Raw genomic sequence first — 17,536 nt, 5'->3', positions numbered from 1 at the left:
GCGGCGGCGGATGAGGCGGGCGGTGCGGGCGGATGAGGCGGGGCCGCGCCGGGCCGGGCTGAGCCGCGCCGGGCCGGGCTGAGCCGCGCCGGCAGCCGCGGCCATGAGCTACGAGCAGCGCCGCGACTGGGGCCGCGGCCGCGGCCGGGGCCGGGGCCGTGGCGGCGATGGCGGCGCCGCCTCCGCCGCCCCCTCCGCGGCGGGCGGGCCCGGCGGGCGGGGACGGCACCCCGGGCACCTGAAGGGCCGCGAGATCGGGCTGTGGTACGCCCGCAGGCAGGGCCAGAAGAACCGGGACGCCGACCGGCAGCAGGTGAGGGACGCGGGGAGGCGGTCTGGGGCAGGCTGCATGCCTGTGGCACTGCGCGGGCAGGAGCGGAGGTGCCGGGCCGTGCCGAACAGCCTCTGGCCGTAGCAGAAGGCCTTGTGAGGGTCGCCGAGGTGGTTTTGGGGCTCCGCGCTGATGGACGCTGTGCTTTCTGCCCTAGAGAGCCGTGGTGCGCATGGACGAGCGCAGGGAAGAGCAAATCGTGCAGCTGCTGAATTCTGTCCAGACTAAGAACGACAAAGAGCAAGAAGCCATGTCCTGGTGGTCCGGGGATGAAGAAGGGTAAAGAGATATAATTGCCAGTTCTTTTGTTTATTTTGAATTGCACAAATGTTCCATAAGCTGGCAGGAAGATGTGTCAGAAGTGATTTACCTTTATTGAGTGCGCTGGCTCAACAAATATCCTCCAGTTTCTCCACATGTATTGTCACACTGAAATGGTTGTAGTCATTGCTGTAAAACTCTTTCATTATTGCTGAGTTTGGGGTGTTAAATTTATGCTTAAGCTTATAAAAGCTCTAACTCATCTCTAGGCCTATTAGAGTAGATATAGGGGATTTTTCAGCTCCCTTGGCCTCTGGAATTACTCTTCCAGAGGTGGGTTTTGGTTCCTGTTTTCAGTTACTGTGCAGTCTTGGAACATTTTCGCAGGGTCTGTTCTGGAGTCGTTAAGGATTTGCAGGAGTAGCTGGATTGGCTGGTGTGCTGAAATTGGGGCTCCTTCTGGCTGAGGGATCCAGTTATGGGGCAGTGGATCAAGCAGCAGTTCTCTGCTGATGTTTTGTTGCTTTGTGGCTTCGTTTGGTACAAAAGAACGTGATGTTCTTTAGATGCTGAGGTCAGGGTTTTGGTAGTTTGAGACCTTATTTGGTTTAATGGTTTTCACTGCAGAGACAGACCCAGAGCAGCTGGGGCTGCCCCTGGATCCCTGGCAGTGTCCCAGGCCAGGCTGGACAGGGCTGGGAGCACCTGGGACACTGGGAGGTGTCCCTGCCACGGCAGGGCTGGCACTGGGTGGGCTTTGAGGTCCTTCCAACCCAAACCCTTCCCTGGTTCTGTGTTCCCATGGACTGTTGGTTCATTAACTGCTGGCTGTAATTACCTGCACTCTGCATGTGGCCAGGCACAGCTGGGGGAATCTGAAGTTCTTGTTCTGTGATTCCAGCCCTGCTCCAGAGCAGCCTGCCAAAGTGAAACCAGATGCTGAGAAAGCTCCTGTAAGACAGACACCAGCCTGGAAAAAAACATCCCTGGATTTGGATGTGGAATTCCTCTGTGAAAAAACCGAGCAAGATGCTGATTTAGATGAGCAACTTAAAGAAGACTTAATGAAGAAGAGATCTGATCCTAGATATATTGAAATGCAGGTACTTTTCCCTGTGTTAAGTTAAAAACTTCTAATTGGATTTTTTTTTTAAATTAAGCTAACCTCAAAATGTGATATCTTGTAATTTACTAGAAAGTTGTCGTAATGTAACTTTTGCTAAAATTATCTTTAGAATTCATAAAATTCATATCTATTGATAGAACAGTGATTAAAAATCGGAAATGACAAATTTTAGAAGTAGTTACAATCTGAAATTTGAGGCTGACATGTTGTTTTATTGGGTGGGTTTCTCTTTCTCTTTTATGGATTGTGTCCCTGCAGTTATATCTGAAATGAAAGCACAACACTGGGCTCTGAAGGAGTGGCCTCCTGAAAACAGAGGTTTTGTTTTGAACAGCCTCGCATAGAAAATTGTCTTACCCTGAGCACCAGTTCTCTGTTCCATACCAGGCCCTGCTCTTGCACCTGTATATACCTACCTCATCATGTGCTGAATTGCTGGGCTGAAATTGTTTTTTATAAATTGAACGAAACTGTAACAACACCTGGAATTAAAGTTATTTCCCACGGGCCTGTGTTTAAACAAGCGTTGCTGAGCAGTTTGCAATTACTTTACAGTTTAGCCCAGGTTAGAGGTGAAATCCATTCTATTGCCTCAGTGCTGAAAAGGTGTTTAAAGAGAAACATCTTTTCTTTTTCCCCAGAGGTTCCGAGAGAAGCTCCCCTCGTACGGGATGAGAGAGGTGAGTGTGCAGTGACAGAGCCTCTGTGGTGCAGTGCTCCAAAACGGGGCAGAGCAGTTGTGCCTGTGACTGGCAGCAATCCCTCGTGGCCTTCAGGAAGGGCAGAAGCCTCCCAGGTTCTGACAGTTCAGTACTGCTCCTTTCCAGACAGTACCAGGGGCTCACTGATTGTGGTGTGGGGCTCAGTACAGCGTTCTCATGGGAATATCATGGCAATTCATGGCTGCTGCATGCATTTAATGTTAGGTCTTCTTTTTCTGCCAGTTAAACTTCTGGAAAGTTCCTGGTTACTCAGATTGTTGTGCTTTCTTCTGTGTATAAAACTGTGCCCTTTGCTGAACAATTAGCCACTTTAGAATTGAGTATAATGCCAATTAAGCCTTTTTAGCTTTAACCACAGACTTAGTGGCTGCACTGCTGGCCCTCAGTGCCATTAGTTTCCCAGTCACAGGATAAGGTCAGTGACAGTAGGGGCTGTTATTAATTGTTTTAATTCTTAGGCTGATATCCCCTGCATGCAGTAGAAATGGAGTATTCTGATCTGTTTGCTTTTGTAGGCTCAGTGGGTGATCAGTGAGCTCCTTCCTGCAGTCCCTGTGCTGTAATGTCCTTTCTGTTAGCATTTGTTTCTTAAAATAGTCACACTCCCCTCAACAGTCCTTGGGGTGGGGAGGACGAGGCTGGGAAACTGTGCCTGTTGGTACAAGGAATGTTAAAACATTGTGCTGAAAACCTTTGGTTTGTGCAGGCTTGGAGTCCAGCAGGGCAAGCTCTTGTGTTCAGCCTCCAAAGATCTACAGGAGCCAAGCAGGAAGCAGAAAAGGGTTAAAAATGTATTTCAGGCTTCCATTTTAGTTCTTCTATGTTGTTTTCGTACAGGATCTGAAGTATTTAAAGCTAGTGTTGAGGTTGGGCATGCTTTAAACCCTACACATGGGAAGTGCAGATGTGCAGAAGTGGCTTCTGTGCAGATCTGAAGTATTTAAAGCTAGTGTTGGGGTTGGGTGTGCTTTAAACCCTACACATGGGAAGCGCAGATGTGCAGAAGTGGCTTCTGTGAGGTCTAAGCTAAACTTCTTTGGTAGCATTACAAGAAGCAGCCGAGCGTTTCTTCAGCTGTCGATACTTTGCTCAGAGCTCATCCCACAGGAGCGGAGAATTCCCAAAATCCCCCACGACCTGTTAGCAGCAGCAGCAGCAGCAGCAGCGCAGTGACTGCTGTGTCTTTGCGCGGGCAGGAGCTCGTGAGGCTGATCAACGGCAGCCGCGTGACGGTGATCAGCGGCGAGACGGGCTGCGGGAAGACCACGCAGGTGACGCAGTTCATCCTGGACGATCACATCGAGCGCGGGCTGGGCTCCACGTGCCGCGTCGTGTGCACGCAGCCGCGCAGGATCAGCGCCATCTCCGTGAGTGCCTGCCCTGGGCTGCGCCCCAGCCTGCTGCCAGTGCCGCTTCTGCCAACGTGCGCCGCCTGGCTAGTCACAGTTCGGTGTGGAGCGCTGGCACCGCAGCCTCGCGCTTCCCTGACTTCACTCGTGGGTTCTGTCTGTGGTTTTAATGGATTTGGGCAGTGCAGCTGGCGACCAATGCTGTGTCAGGCCCTCTAGAGGTGTGTTAATGAGCAGGAAAGAATCTGGCTTTCAAATGCTCAGTAGTTACTCTCCTTGATGGTTCAGTGTCAGATGGCCAAGCTCACCCTGCTCAAAGGGGAACTGCCCGAGTGGCTGTGTTCCTCTAGAGTCTTGTTGCTGCTCTCAGGGGAGGAGAAAAGGGGCTCTTCAGGGCATTTCTCTATTAACAGCTCAGTGCCAAGTGTTCCTACTGGTGAGCAGCTGAGTCACAGATGAGCCTGATGTTCTTTGTCCCCCTCAGGTGGCTGAGAGAGTGGCTGCTGAGAGGGCAGAGAGCTGTGGCAATGGCAGGAGCACGGGGTACCAGATCCGCCTGCAGAGGTGAGCGGCTCCGTGGCAAGGGCCTGCTGTGATCCAAAGGAGACAATTTGAAAAGTAGTTCTAAAAAGAAATAACTGATTTCCTGCTGATATTTTCCCCTGAGGGAATTCCTGCAAGGAAGGAATGAGGTTTTTTTTGAATTTTAGGAAAATGTTTGAGTGCATTTACTGTGTTTTATGCCCCATGTGACAATGGCTAATCTAAGTTAGACTTTGTCTAGTTAGTCCTGTTTTCAGCTCTAGTAAAAGGTTCTGCTGTAGGCAGAAATAAAACTGATGTCCTTAATCAATGAATTTCAAGGAAAAGTGAAAATGCTAAAGGGGAGAATGCTCCAAACCATATTTCTGTGGAAAGCTGTGCATTTGCTACACATATTTATGGACTAATTCCCTGGGACTGTGTAATAGGTGCAGTGACAGGGGCTTGCAGAGCAAAAGCTTTTACATTTGTAGTTGGCTATAATTTAAAAATCGGAAGTGGTACCAGCACGTAAAGGAACCCTTTTGTTGGAGCAAAACTGCTGGTGAGAGAGGAGAGCTGAGCCCTCCCACATTTTAACTGGGGTTCATACAGTCTCTCTGCTATTTCTCTTTGCTCCCAGTGCTGTGCCCTGTGGCAGGAGCTGGGGGCAGCACCTCAGTGTGCAGGAGATGGCAAAGGGTGCCTGGGAAGTCAGGGCCTCTCCCTGCTCCATTCCCCAGCCACAAAAGTGATGCAACAGTGGCCTAATTCCTTGTTCCTGCCCTTGTGCTGTGAGTGAGGGATGCAGAGTGAGGTACCTCTGCATCATGTCTGCAATGGCTTTAAGGTTTTAAGGTTTTAAAGCATTTTGTTAAATACAGAGGAAAACTGAGGCGTTCTTATTTGTCTCTTTCAGTCGCCTGCCGAGGAAGCAAGGTTCAATTTTGTACTGTACCACGGGAATTGTCCTGCAGTGGCTCCAGTCAGATAAGTAAGAGCTCCTGTTTAATGAGACACTGAATGCAATTATGAAATGAGTAAGAGCAGTTCCAAACAGTCGTGGCTCTGCTTTTTATTTTTTTCTAAAAGCAAAAGTTTAATTCCTTCCCCTTCTATTTTAGGCACTTGTCCAGCATCAGTCACGTAGTTCTTGATGAAATCCATGAAAGAAATCTTCAGTCAGATGTTTTAATGAGCATTATTAAAGATCTCCTGAATGTTCGGCTGGATCTGAAGGTCATACTGATGAGTGCTACTTTAAATGCAGAGAAGTTTTCCGAGTACTTTGGTAGGTGAAATGCTTCCTAGAAGTGTTCTTCTTAAGTAATTTAGGCTTCTATAGTATAGTGCAGTTCTCGAATTATAGAATTGATTTGTATCAAGAGAAGAAATTACTTCAGTTTTACAAATATCTGCCAGCTGCTGGAGATGCTGTTTCTCTCTGTTTTATCTCATTATTGTGACCTGATACTGCTTCTGGTTTTGCTTTTCAGACATATTATGGAAACACAATCCACAGAGTGCTTTCTTAGTAAATATTTACCATGTTTCAGCATTCTTGCTGCGAGGGGGCAAGCAGATTGAACTTTGAGTTGTTCAGTCTCCCAGCTTTTTCCAGTGGCTGGAACCAGTTGAACTGGTGTGCAGAATACTGCCTGCTGCCTGTCCTTTTTTTATTCAGCAGCCTTATTTGGGGGTGAATTTGACAATTGGAAATGTCCTGTAGACACAGCAGCTGTATTGCAGAAGTAGTGAGGAATGTTTATTGCTTCTATTCTTCCAGTGCAGTATTTCATCAGTAGTTTTAAAACCGAGTTCTGCCTCCCTCCACAGACCATTGCCCAATGATTCACATCCCTGGGTTCACTTTCCCAGTGGTGGAATATCTGCTCGAAGATGTCATTGAGAAGTTGAGGCAAGTGTTTTTTCTGAACATCATTTCAGAGAGTGTTTGGGGGGGGGCTTAGCTTAGTGTATGTGTGCTCAAAGATTAACTTGGCATAAAGAAGAATTGCCTGTATTTTTCAACAGAAAACCTCCTAAGGGGGGCCTTGTACAGTAATTACAGGTGGCACTCAGTTACCTGGGAATATTGGCTTGAGGAGGAGAACAGTTTCTCTGTTGCTGTGATGAATTTTCAGGTCTCTAAATCAAACTAGTGTTTCTTGCTCTTTTTTTTTTGCTACATTTTCTCATGCTTGGCTGGTCCTTGCTTTTGTAAGATTTCTGTCGGAAGAGAAACTGAAGATTCTTGCAGATGATCTAGCTAAAGCACACCATATTGTCCATGGTGTGGAAAACTTTGCAGCTGCTCTAAATTCCCTCAGTTTCGAATGGAATTGTGTTTGCTCCTCCTGTGCAAAGGTACACCCCGGAAAAGACGGACCGCCGGCTGCACTGGAGGAAGGGCTTCATGCAGGGCCACATGAGCAGGCCAGAGAAGGAGGAGAAGGAGGAGATCTACAGGCAGCAGTGGCCAGGCTACCTAAGGCAGCTGCAGGACAGGTTGGGCCCAAGTTTCTCTTCTGCTTTCAGTTTTCAGGCAGCTCTGAAGTGACCACCATAAATTAGTGCTGTATTGTGTTGCTGGGCTTTAGTAACAGTGGGGCAGTGGCTGCTGTGGAAAATGGTGGTGAATTGCCTGTACAGTTGGCTGGCAGCTAGTGAGGTGCTTTAGAGACAGCAGGATTAGCTCCCTTTGCCTCTGAGTTGTTCAAGTTTAAATTTCAGTTCATTACCTAAATACAAATTGTCAGTCCCTGGCTCATCGATGAGAAAGAGAGAGGTCGTGCAGGTGCTTCAGAAAGGTTCAGTCATGACATGGTAATTCTTCAGCTGTTCTGAACTGACAACAATCACACTGAACTAAATGTGGAGAGTACTTTGGAGGTGCAGGAATTGCTCAAAGTACTGAGCTGATTGCAGGTGGGTTCATGGCTGGGTGGCTCACTCGGAGCCAGGCAGCAGGAGCAGGAGCCCTGGCTTTGCATGTCTGTGCTTTCCCTGCTGCAGGTATTCAGCAAGTACAATCAGTGCCCTGGAAATGATGGATGATGACAAGGTGGACCTGGACCTTATAGCAGCACTGATCAGACACATTGTGCTGGAAGAGGAGGTACAGTGGGACTGAGCTGGGGGCAGTGCCAGAGCTGGCAATGACTATGGCTGGTCACACAGAAACAAGAGAAACTTTTGTTTGCTCTTCTAAGTAATTGGACAGTTTTGAATTACTCTTATATTCAGATAAATACATGGAGGTAGCTCTTTTATAGAAAAAAAACCCTTGACAGACTGTACCAGGCTGGGTCAGTGAGGTTTCAGATCTCACATGCCCACCGTATATCAGTGTGCAAGGAGCTGGCTCTCTGTGCAGTGTGTGATGTGTTCTGATCTCTCTTCCCTTCACTGCCTCTTTTCCCTGTAGGATGGTGCAATTCTGGTGTTTCTGCCAGGCTGGGATAACATCAGCACTTTGCATGAGCTCTTGATGTCTCAAGTCATGTTTAAGTCAGGTAAAACCCAAACTCTCTGTGGGACTTCTGGCAGTGCCGTTGGGGGCAGACTCCTTTTGCATGGGGTTGCTGCAGTTGTGCTGGATTCATTGTTTCCCTTGTCTCCTCTCCAAAGTGTTCAGCAGTTTTTGTGTGTGTGTGATACCCTTTCTTCTGCTAACAACAACTCCTTTTTCTCAGTGTGGGAGTGACAATCTGAAAAACAGCCTGACCTGCATCTTCTTCCTCTTGTCCTTTCCTGCAGCTGGGAGAGCTCCCATCCAGAACTAAACTCCGTTCTGTGTGCGCTTCCTCTGCGCTTCATCCTTGAGCAGCTTCCCCTGCTTTGCTGATAGTTCCCTTAAATCCTGTGGAGTTGAGAATTTCTTACAGACTCTCGAGTACTCTGTGCCTGTCTGACTCACTTTAACTTGTCCTTCTGCATCTCCCATATTTCCCTCTCACCTGTCTCACCTGTCTTAGCTGTCTCACCTGTCTTAGCTGTCTCAGCTGGGTGCTTGGCTGTTCAGGTAGTGACTTGCAGTGTGGTTGTGCAGAATTCCAGTTCATTGAAAGATTGAGTGTCAGTTTGTGTATTAAACTTGACCAATTATTTAATAACTTCAGAATTTAAAAAGGAAGTCAGAATTACTATACATAACTTCATATATTGTCTTAACTCGTCATGTTATCACATCATAAAAAAGGCCTTTATACCTTTTTACTTTAGAATTTGCTGTTATGATACAAATACCTGTGATCTCAGAGCAAGAAGCAGTAGCCTGACTTGCAGCCTATTTTCTCTGTTCTGCATAGTTGATTTAATAGATTTTCCTGTAAAATTGGACGTTTCTGTGCTTACACCATATCTTTTACTGATTTTTAACTTTCAGATAGGTTTATTATCATACCTTTGCATTCACTGATGCCTACTGTTAACCAGACTCAGGTATGCTTCTCTTTTATTGCAATATTTCACAACTACAAAAAAAAAAAAAAATGAAGCACATGTTTGGTTTTGGCAAAGACATAAACGAGCCTTGGATAATTACAGGTGTTCAAGAAGACCCCGCCAGGAGTGAGGAAAATTGTGATTGCAACCAACATTGCAGAAACCAGGTAAGTGCCTGGCTGCCCAGAGCCAGGAAAGCTGTGTGTTTAACTAAAGAAATGGAAGTGATAATTCAAAGTGTAAACCTGTATGATGTTCCCAAAACTATGTTTCTGTGTTTGTGCCATTAGCTTGTAACGCTTTATCTTTAGAAATATTTATAGACTAAACAGAGTTTTCCTAGAATTGTTTTAAACAATTCAACCAGCTACGTTGTTTTAAACAGTTAAACTGCAGGAATACTAAACAATTGCTTGAATGATTTATACAGGATAATCTGAGCTGCTGTCCTCTGTTCAGAATCCAAGTGGGGCCTTCTGCCAGGCCAAGGAGAATAAATCAGCCCTTACTTGAACTGTTCAGTAGCATAGTTCTTAATGAAATCCCAAAGGCTGATTTTTTAAATTGCTTACTCTGGGAGGAAATAAAGAAAGGCCAAACCCAATCCTAGGTCACACTGGCAAAGGTGAAAAGTTGCTTTTTCTTGCTCTTTTTTTTCCTACAGCATCACAATTGATGACGTCGTGTTCGTTATAGATGGGGGGAAAATAAAGGAGACTCACTTTGACACCCAGAACAACATCAGCACCATGGCAGCAGAGTGGGTCAGCAAAGCCAATGCCAAGCAGAGGAAGGGTCGAGCAGGAAGGTGGGAGCAGTGGGGTGCTGAGGGAAGTTTGGGGATGTTGAGTTTCCAACAGTGCTGAAGGTTCTTTATTGTTTGCATGTGCTGGCACTGCTGGCTCCTGTTCTGGGCAGAGAATGATTTCCTTGCCTTCCTAGGAAGCTGAATTGACTTGTGCTGTGTTTAACTCCAGAGTTTCCCTCCTGTAGCAGAAGGTCCTGCATTTTGTTGTAATTTTTGTCACGGCCCTCAGACCTGATTTATGAGGCTGATACAGTAAAGTGGCAATGGTGTAAAAATTAATTTCTGTGTTCTCTGTGCCTCTTTCCTGCTGATGGGTCTTCAGAAGACTGAAGTGGCTTTTACAATTGAATACACTTCAGTTCTAATTCCTTGAGGAGTTTTGGGAAGCTCTTTGTAAGAAACAGAACCATAATGTCACAGTTTCATTGGGAAATAAAACCCCAACAAATGACCAAACCCAAAGGAATAGTTTCTTTAAATCATTGCAGAGTTCAGCCAGGCCACTGTTACCATCTGTACAACGGACTGCGTGCCAGCCTTCTGGATGATTATCAGTTACCAGAGATCCTGAGGACACCCTTGGAGGAGCTCTGCTTGCAAATCAAGGTAAGTGGAGGAATCTTCAAATATATTTATTAGCTACTTTTCCATTGGGATAAGTGGTTGAGAGAATAAGTTAATGCAACTGTGAGCCTAGGGTTGTTAATCCAAAATTCTGTTACACCAGAAATGCAGTGTATTTAGCCAATAATTGCAGCAACTTTGTAAATGCACACTTTACATCAAACCCAGGGGAAACAGAATTGTCTGGTATCAATAAAAGGTGAACTCGACTAACAAAAATTTGGGCTGTGCTGTCCCCCGAATATCACATGTCATTCAATCAGAGAAGCTTCAGTGAGAATGCCAGTGAGTCAATTTATATAATCTCTTAAAAGAATTTTACTACAAAGTAGTTTTAGAACTGGTGTGAATTTCCCTTTTTGGCAGTTTGCATTGAATCCTTATGAAAGCAGAAGGATTGCCATGTGCATGTGAAGTGAATGAAGAATAGATCCTTCTGCTGCAAATTCCATCCCTAATACATTTCTTTGCCCTTAGTTCTTAACTAAAGAGATTCTAACTCGGGCTGTGAATCACTCACACTATTTCCATGAGTGTGGGTACTGCTGACCAGTTTGAGACAAGTGTCTTTCTCCAGTTGCTGTAGGCTTTTGTTGTGGTTTTTCTTTCAGATCCTGAGGCTTGGTGGAATTGCCTATTTTCTGAGCAAACTGATGGACCCCCCATCTCGTGATGCTGTGATGTTGGCCATAAATCACCTCATGGAGCTGGTAAAGTGTTGCTTCATCTGTTCAGAGCCGTGGTGCTGTGGGTGCCACCAGGCAGGTGTGACTGCACAGCTCTGGGCATTGCAGCCCCCTGCCCTTTGTGCAGAGCCTCGATGGACCCTCACTGCACAGAGGGGCACTCCACACAATCCTTGATGCTTAGGGGCTCTGCACAGTGGTTCTGAGGGGCTTTGTAAATGACTTCAAACTTTATAAATGACTCCAAAATGACCCTGCACTTAATTTCCTTGCGGGTGTTGATTTAACTCCCTCCTCTGTACCCCTGCTGCCTCCCCACCTTGCTGTTGCAGGTGGGTGAGTGAGGAGTTGGAGACAAATGAGGCAGTGGGAGAAGCACCTTGTATCATTGTTCCCTTGGGTGCTGGGGAAGGGGAGGCTCATGGCACGTTTGTTCTGCTGACTCCTTGCTCTGGTGATATTTGCACAAATGAGTGTGGCCATAAATAGAAACACTTGGTTTGGATATTAGTGGGTGATATCTGTGTACCAGTGGCTTTTCCAGGGAAATCCTCCCCGTTTCACATGACGTGTTTGTTGTTTCCTTTCTGCCCTTGCCCTGGCAGAATGCTCTGGACAGGCAGGAGGAGCTGACTCCCCTGGGCGTGCACCTGGCCCGGCTGCCCGTGGAGCCACACATTGGGAAGATGATCCTGTTTGGAGCCTTGTTCTGCTGCCTGGACCCCGTGCTGACCATTGCAGCCAGCCTCAGCTTCAAGGACCCTTTTGTCATCCCTCTGGTAAAGTCTACAGATGACAGTTACATCTGGGAATTTAAGAATCTCAGGAGGGTGCTGGGACTCAGTGAGGTGTTACAGTTCAAGAGCACTTTCATTAATGTCACAATAATTACATTTTTACTAGTGAGATTGCTTTCACATACTATGAATTACAGTTTTTCCTGTGGAATATTTGAAATAACTCTAATTTTCATGTGTTACATACAAAGTACTGCTGTACAGATGTACCTGAATTTGGAGAAGAGAACTGTCATGTCAGTCTAGGTATTATGTAGGTTCTAATTTTTAGGGCAAAGAGAAAATCGCAGATGCAAGAAGAAAGGAGCTGTCAAAGAACTCGAAAAGCGACCATCTGACTGTGGTGAATGCTTTCACTGTAAGCATGTTTTCATGTGGTTTTTTTCCTTCTAGAATTTTAATTTGAGTAATATAGATGATCCTAAGGAAAAAGCTGATCAGTTTATGTTCTGTAGGCTTTCTTGTTTGGCTTCTACAGAAACATAAAACCAAACTGATTTTCACCCTTCTGGTGTTGCATAATCTTGTCTCCAGGCTCAGTAACCTGATTTCTGGTGGACAAGTCTGAAGAAGACAAAGGAAATGTAGTATTATAGTTACCTTGCTGAAGTTGTTCATTCTTGTCCTTCTGGCCTCTACAAGAGGCTGAAGCCAACTTCAGAAGGGTTGGATGCTGTGCTGTATTGTGTTGTGGTGAGGAGAGGAGGAAATAAACGGCCTGGAAAATGCAGTTACTGCCCAGAACTTTAACTTTGTTAATTAGAACAAAGGGTGGCTGCTCTGGCAAACACAGCCAGGTATCACTGCCCGCCAGGGAGAAAGGAAGGTTGTGATTCAGCACGTTGTGAAGCTGGGTTTTTCTGCACTGTGGTGTGTGCACATGTACAGAGAGATCAAAGGATTTACTTTCTCCCTGGCAGGGAACATGTGACTGTTTGTTGACCCCCAGGTCTGGCTGTCCTTAAGTTTGTAGCGTTCACTTGTGAGCGCCTCACGACTCCGGTTTCATTCCTAGGGCTGGGAAGAGGCTCGGAGCTGTGGTCTCAGGAATGAGAAGGACTATTGCTGGGAGTATTTCCTGTCCTCAAATACCATGCAGGTAACAGCTCCCTGCCAGGTTCAGACAGGATCCTGTGTGTGGGGAAGAGGAGGAGCCTTTGGCACAGCATCATTCTGGGGCAATTTTCGTTGTTTCCTAGATGCTGCATAACATGAAAGGGCAGTTTGCTGAGCATCTCCTTGCAGCTGGATTTGTGAATAGTAGAAACCCCAAGGATCCCAAATCTAACACCAACTCAGGTAATCGTGGGGGGAAAGGAAGAATTTATCCCAGCTGAAATCTCAGCTTGCAGAACTGCCTCGCTTACTTTGCTGTCTCCTGCAGGTAATGAGAAGCTGCTCAAAGCAGTCATCTGTGCTGGCCTCTATCCCAAAGTGGCAAAGATCCGGCCCAGCTTCAGCAAAAAGAGAAAAATGTGAGGCTTTGGTTTAACGTTGGTTTGTATTCAAGGTGTTTTCTACATGGCATAATTTGGCACAGTGATGCAGTGGCTTGAGTGCATGAATGAACCTCACTTTAGAGTTGTGGTTGTGCATTACTTCCTCTGAGAAGGGTGGGATTGTTGATTTCTTAACATCTGGATTCCTGCTAACACCTGAAGTAACTTGTGTGACCTTATCATGCCGTGGGTAATGTTACAACATCTCAGTAGCACTGCTCTAAAGGGGTTCTAGAGCAGCAGTTCAAACACTGTCACTTCTGGTTATTTGGGAAAAGAGACCCCAGGGATCCTGGCCTGTTGTTTTATCACTTCCTGTATTATCAGACTCTTTCTTTTGTTGGTTTTTTTTTTTTTTTTTTCTTTGAAGGGTGAAAGTTTGCACCAAGACAGATGGATCAGTTAATATCCACCCCAAATCAGTGAATGTGGAGGAAACCGAGTTCCATTATAACTGGCTCGTGTACCATTTGAAGATGAGGACCAGCAGTGTGAGTTGGAGCTGTGCTTGTGGGGTTCATTTGTGTTATTATCCCCTCCTGAATGAGGCTGGATCAGGGTTCAGAGGGGACGTGAACAGCCTTTGTTCTGGGGCCTTCCTGTCCTAGGCCATTCCTTGTACACACCATCAGATGAAATCCTTTGTGATACTGGGGTGTTGTACCACAAATAAGGAACTTCTTGGTTTAGTTCTTGGGGTTTTTTGGGTTTCTTCAATGTCTGGTAGTAACAGGTGTAAATTGTTTTAGTTTATTTTTTTTTTTTCTTAACACTTCTCAATATGCTGACATTTTTTCCTCTCATTGTGATGGAGCATCTCATTTGATTTCACCACTGTGTGAAAGACTGAAAGACTTGGGACCATTTTTGCCCTTGTGCAATGTGATTTCATGTAACTTTTGTTGAACTGAGTTGCATCATGCATTTCTTCAGAACTTGTGAGTAACTGAGTAGGGATCTTCTGGAATTCTGTAGGAGTCTCGTTAAGGATTACTGGTGGCACTTGAGGTATTTTGAGGGTGACTGGACAATTCTGTTGTTGTGCAGATTTACCTGTACGATTGTACAGAGGTGTCTCCATACTGCCTCTTGTTCTTTGGAGGGGATATATCCATTCAGAAGGATAAGGACCAGGACACCATCGCTGTGGATGAGTGGATTGTTTTCCAGTCTCCAGAAAAAATAGCTAACTTGGTCAAGGTAACTGGTTCAAAATAATCTACCTGGAAGGCTCAGTGTAACACTGGTCCTGCTTAGGGATTTCTGGGTTTGATATTCCTGTGGGCCTGTGGATTTATCACTCAGGGAGATGATGTTTGAAATGCACTCCCAGCAAGCAGTTCTAGCACACAAAGTGAGCAAAAGAGATCTGATTTTGCACAGATGCTGTAGGATGACTTGGTCAGTACAGGAGATATCCACATGGGTATGGAAACATGAGAGTGGGGCTCCTCAGTGAACAGGAATGGGTTCCATTCCCACACCCACACTGTTTAGTGCTAGATCCCAGAAATCATACCTGACTCTTCTTGAAATTTTATTTTTATTTTAAACTGGTCTTTTTAATCCTGAGGTAGTTAGCTAAGTGCTGTGTGGGCTCTTAGAGGCATCACATCCAGAGATGGTCATTCCTCATCAAAGAGACTGGGTTTTGAGGGACAGTGTTTGATCCTGAAAATAGCAATGTGGAAATGAACTGAGGGGAGAAGAGCAGGGGTAAAGGTTGGGAGAACAGAGGGCAGGCACTGGAACCTCTCTGTTGATGCTATGTGTAGCTCTAACTACCCACCTCCTTCCTTTTTCCTTCTTTTCCTTTATTACAACGCTTTCCAGAAACTGAGAAAAGAACTTGATGATCTTCTACAAGAAAAAATAGAAAACCCTCATCCCGTGGACTGGAACGATGTTAAATGCAGGGACACAGCAGTGCTGACAGCTATTATAGACTTGATCACCACGCAGGAGAACGAGGGCGTCAGGAACTTCGCGCCGCGCTTCCAGGGCGAGCGCTACAGCTGACACCTCCGCCCAGCCAGCCCAGCCTCCTTCTTTTTTATGGCCTTTCTTTAGCTAGAGGAACAACTTCTGTAGGGTAAGCTGGTGATTTCCTCATCCTGAGGAGCAGTTACTCGGAGCTAGTTGGCAGTTTGTGTACGTGCATGTGTTCTGTGCTCGGTGTCGCTTTGTGAGGAGGGACAGAAAGGCAGCTCTTGGATGGTGTAAGGTTCTTGTCCTGCTGTAGCTGTTTTCTTGGGGTTTTTTACCCATCAGGTAACAGATATTTAAAAAAAACCTGCTAAAATACTGCTTAGTAATACCTAAACTGTTTTTTTTTTTTTTTTTCTTTTAATGAGGTGTGGTGAGTAATTGTACTTGCTGTGTTATTCCAGCTGTGCAGCAGTCTGCTCACCAGCACTTCCACAGAAGGTAATTACAGCTTAATTTAACCAAACGTGAAAACACTTGTTGAATTTTTATGGTGGGAGGAAACAGTCTTCAGAAATTCTTCTCCTTTTCTGCACTTCATCCCATTCAATTAATCTTCCTTTGCTTTCTGTCCCCATCCATCATCAGTAGTGACTGAAATTGCAGACTGCAGAAAGCATGGTTAGATGAAATTCATGTTGGATTATGTGTTACTATTTCATTGCATTCAAGGCTTTTTTTTTTTTTTAAGAAGTTCATGTATGGGTTATAGTATTCCATTCAGAGTCTTTTTTTGCAAGTCTTATTTCAACTATTCTCAATGTTTTGAATGTTCTGTTTTGAATGATCTCCAGCTATGGAAGGTTATTTGAATAACAAAGTTTGTTAAGGATTTTGAGGTTTATCCTTGAGAAAAAAGGCCTGGAAATATAACTTTTCTCCCTTCTTCGGTGTTTTGTTGGTTTTTTTTCCTTTGCAAAAACGACCTTAATCATCAGGTTCAGGAGGGTTTATGCTTTACTCTGAGGAAAGCAGAACAGCTCAGGTGAAACAAGTCGGAGTACTGGCTGGCCTGTGCTTTGCCTTGGGTTAACGAGGGATGGAGGCTGCCAGGCTCCTCCTGCCACTGCCAGCTGCACAAAACACATCGTTTAACCTCCCTCCCCACCACCAATTGACTGCTTCACCTTCAGGTGTTCTACATGAGGAGGAGGAGAATCACCCTGCAGCATTCTCCTTTTTCATGGTCTTTGCAGTACTTAGAAGAAATTATGGCTAATTTTTAAATAATTAATGCAACACGAAGGCAAAGGGAGATGGAGCCAGGGTGAGAATGGCAGTTTTGGTTGAAGTTGAGTTCCCTCAAACCCCACATGGTGGAGGCTCAGGGTCAGCACCCTCAGAAGAAACGCTCAGGGGGTCACAGATGCTAGGAGGTGACTGAAGTGTAAATAGTGATATTGCTGTACTTTCTCACAGTGCTTAAAGCACACAGGCTAACATACAGACAGGTGCCAGATGTTAGGGGTGCTGCATTAGAGTTCCTTTCCCGTGCTAGAGCGTGCACTGTTGGATTTGTGCTGTGATTGGTGTTACTCCAGCTTTGGCTGAGCGAGCCCAGGTCTGAGGTGGTTCTGGCCTTGCCAGCAAGGGGGCCAGGGGTGTGCAGGGGCTGGGGCCACAGCCAGCACAGCTGACCCCCACTGCCCCCAGGGATGGCCAGGCCACGTGCTCAGGACAAAGCAGGGAAGGAGGGGGTGTTTGGGATGATGTAATTTGTCCTCTCAGGTCCCCATTCTGTGCACGGAGCCCGTCTGTCCCGGGGCTGGCTGAACATCCACCTGCTTTTGGGAAGTGGGGAATGAATTCCTTGGTTTGCTTTGCTTGCACATGCAGCTGTTGTTTTAAACTATCCCAACCCATGACTTCTCTCACTTTGCCCCTGGGTCTCTCCCCCATCCCACGGTGGGGATGAGCTGCAAACCAGGCTGAAACCACGGCATCAGGTTAGTAAGATGTTGAAGAGGTAATGCTGATGGCAGGTTTGTAACTTAGTTTTTAAATGGCCAGCCCGAGACAGAGAGTGGTCAATGTTGCAGTTAATGAGGTCTGCTTCTGTCTTAGTTTCCAGCACCTTCTAGAACTCTGGGTTATGGAATGTAGCAATTCAGTGATGTAGTAAATTCTGCGTGTTATCTTAGTTTGGCTGAAAGATGAAGTTTTGATACAGCTGTTGAAAATCATTTGCAGATCACAGAGATAAAGCCTTGGAGTTCCTCAACCTTGGTGCCAAGATTTACTGTTTATTTCCAACACTTCTGTTCTATCCACTTAGATTGGCCTATGTGTCCTACTTTAGAAACAAAATATACCTGGGAAAGCCAAGAACTTTTGTGAATATATTTTGTTGATCCAGGATTTAAGGTATGTGCATGGGTG

At 45.8% G+C, this 17,536-nt stretch overlaps 1 protein-coding gene across 1 annotated transcript; it reads left to right on the top strand.

Moving 5' to 3' along the window:
- The first annotated feature begins 103 nt into the window (after positions 1 to 103).
- Positions 104 to 16,043, top strand: DHX36 (DEAH-box helicase 36). The gene is made up of 25 exons (XM_053986407.1): positions 104 to 313; positions 489 to 610; positions 1,494 to 1,695; positions 2,360 to 2,398; positions 3,637 to 3,807; positions 4,274 to 4,353; positions 5,231 to 5,305; positions 5,436 to 5,602; positions 6,148 to 6,229; positions 6,679 to 6,819; positions 7,327 to 7,429; positions 7,739 to 7,826; positions 8,699 to 8,754; positions 8,860 to 8,924; positions 9,422 to 9,565; positions 10,054 to 10,171; positions 10,801 to 10,899; positions 11,481 to 11,654; positions 11,944 to 12,030; positions 12,688 to 12,771; positions 12,872 to 12,971; positions 13,057 to 13,147; positions 13,542 to 13,662; positions 14,219 to 14,371; positions 15,005 to 16,043. Exons 1-25 carry the CDS (start codon positions 104 to 106, stop codon positions 15,188 to 15,190), a joined length of 2,958 nt encoding a protein of 985 aa, XP_053842382.1. The 3' UTR covers positions 15,191 to 16,043.
- The last annotated feature ends 1,493 nt before the right edge of the window (positions 16,044 to 17,536 follow it).

Source organism: Vidua macroura, chromosome 10 (assembly GCF_024509145.1).
Source record: "Vidua macroura isolate BioBank_ID:100142 chromosome 10, ASM2450914v1, whole genome shotgun sequence".
NCBI lineage: Eukaryota > Metazoa > Chordata > Aves > Passeriformes > Viduidae > Vidua > Vidua macroura.
This window is presented reverse-complemented; position numbering and strand designations above follow the sequence as displayed.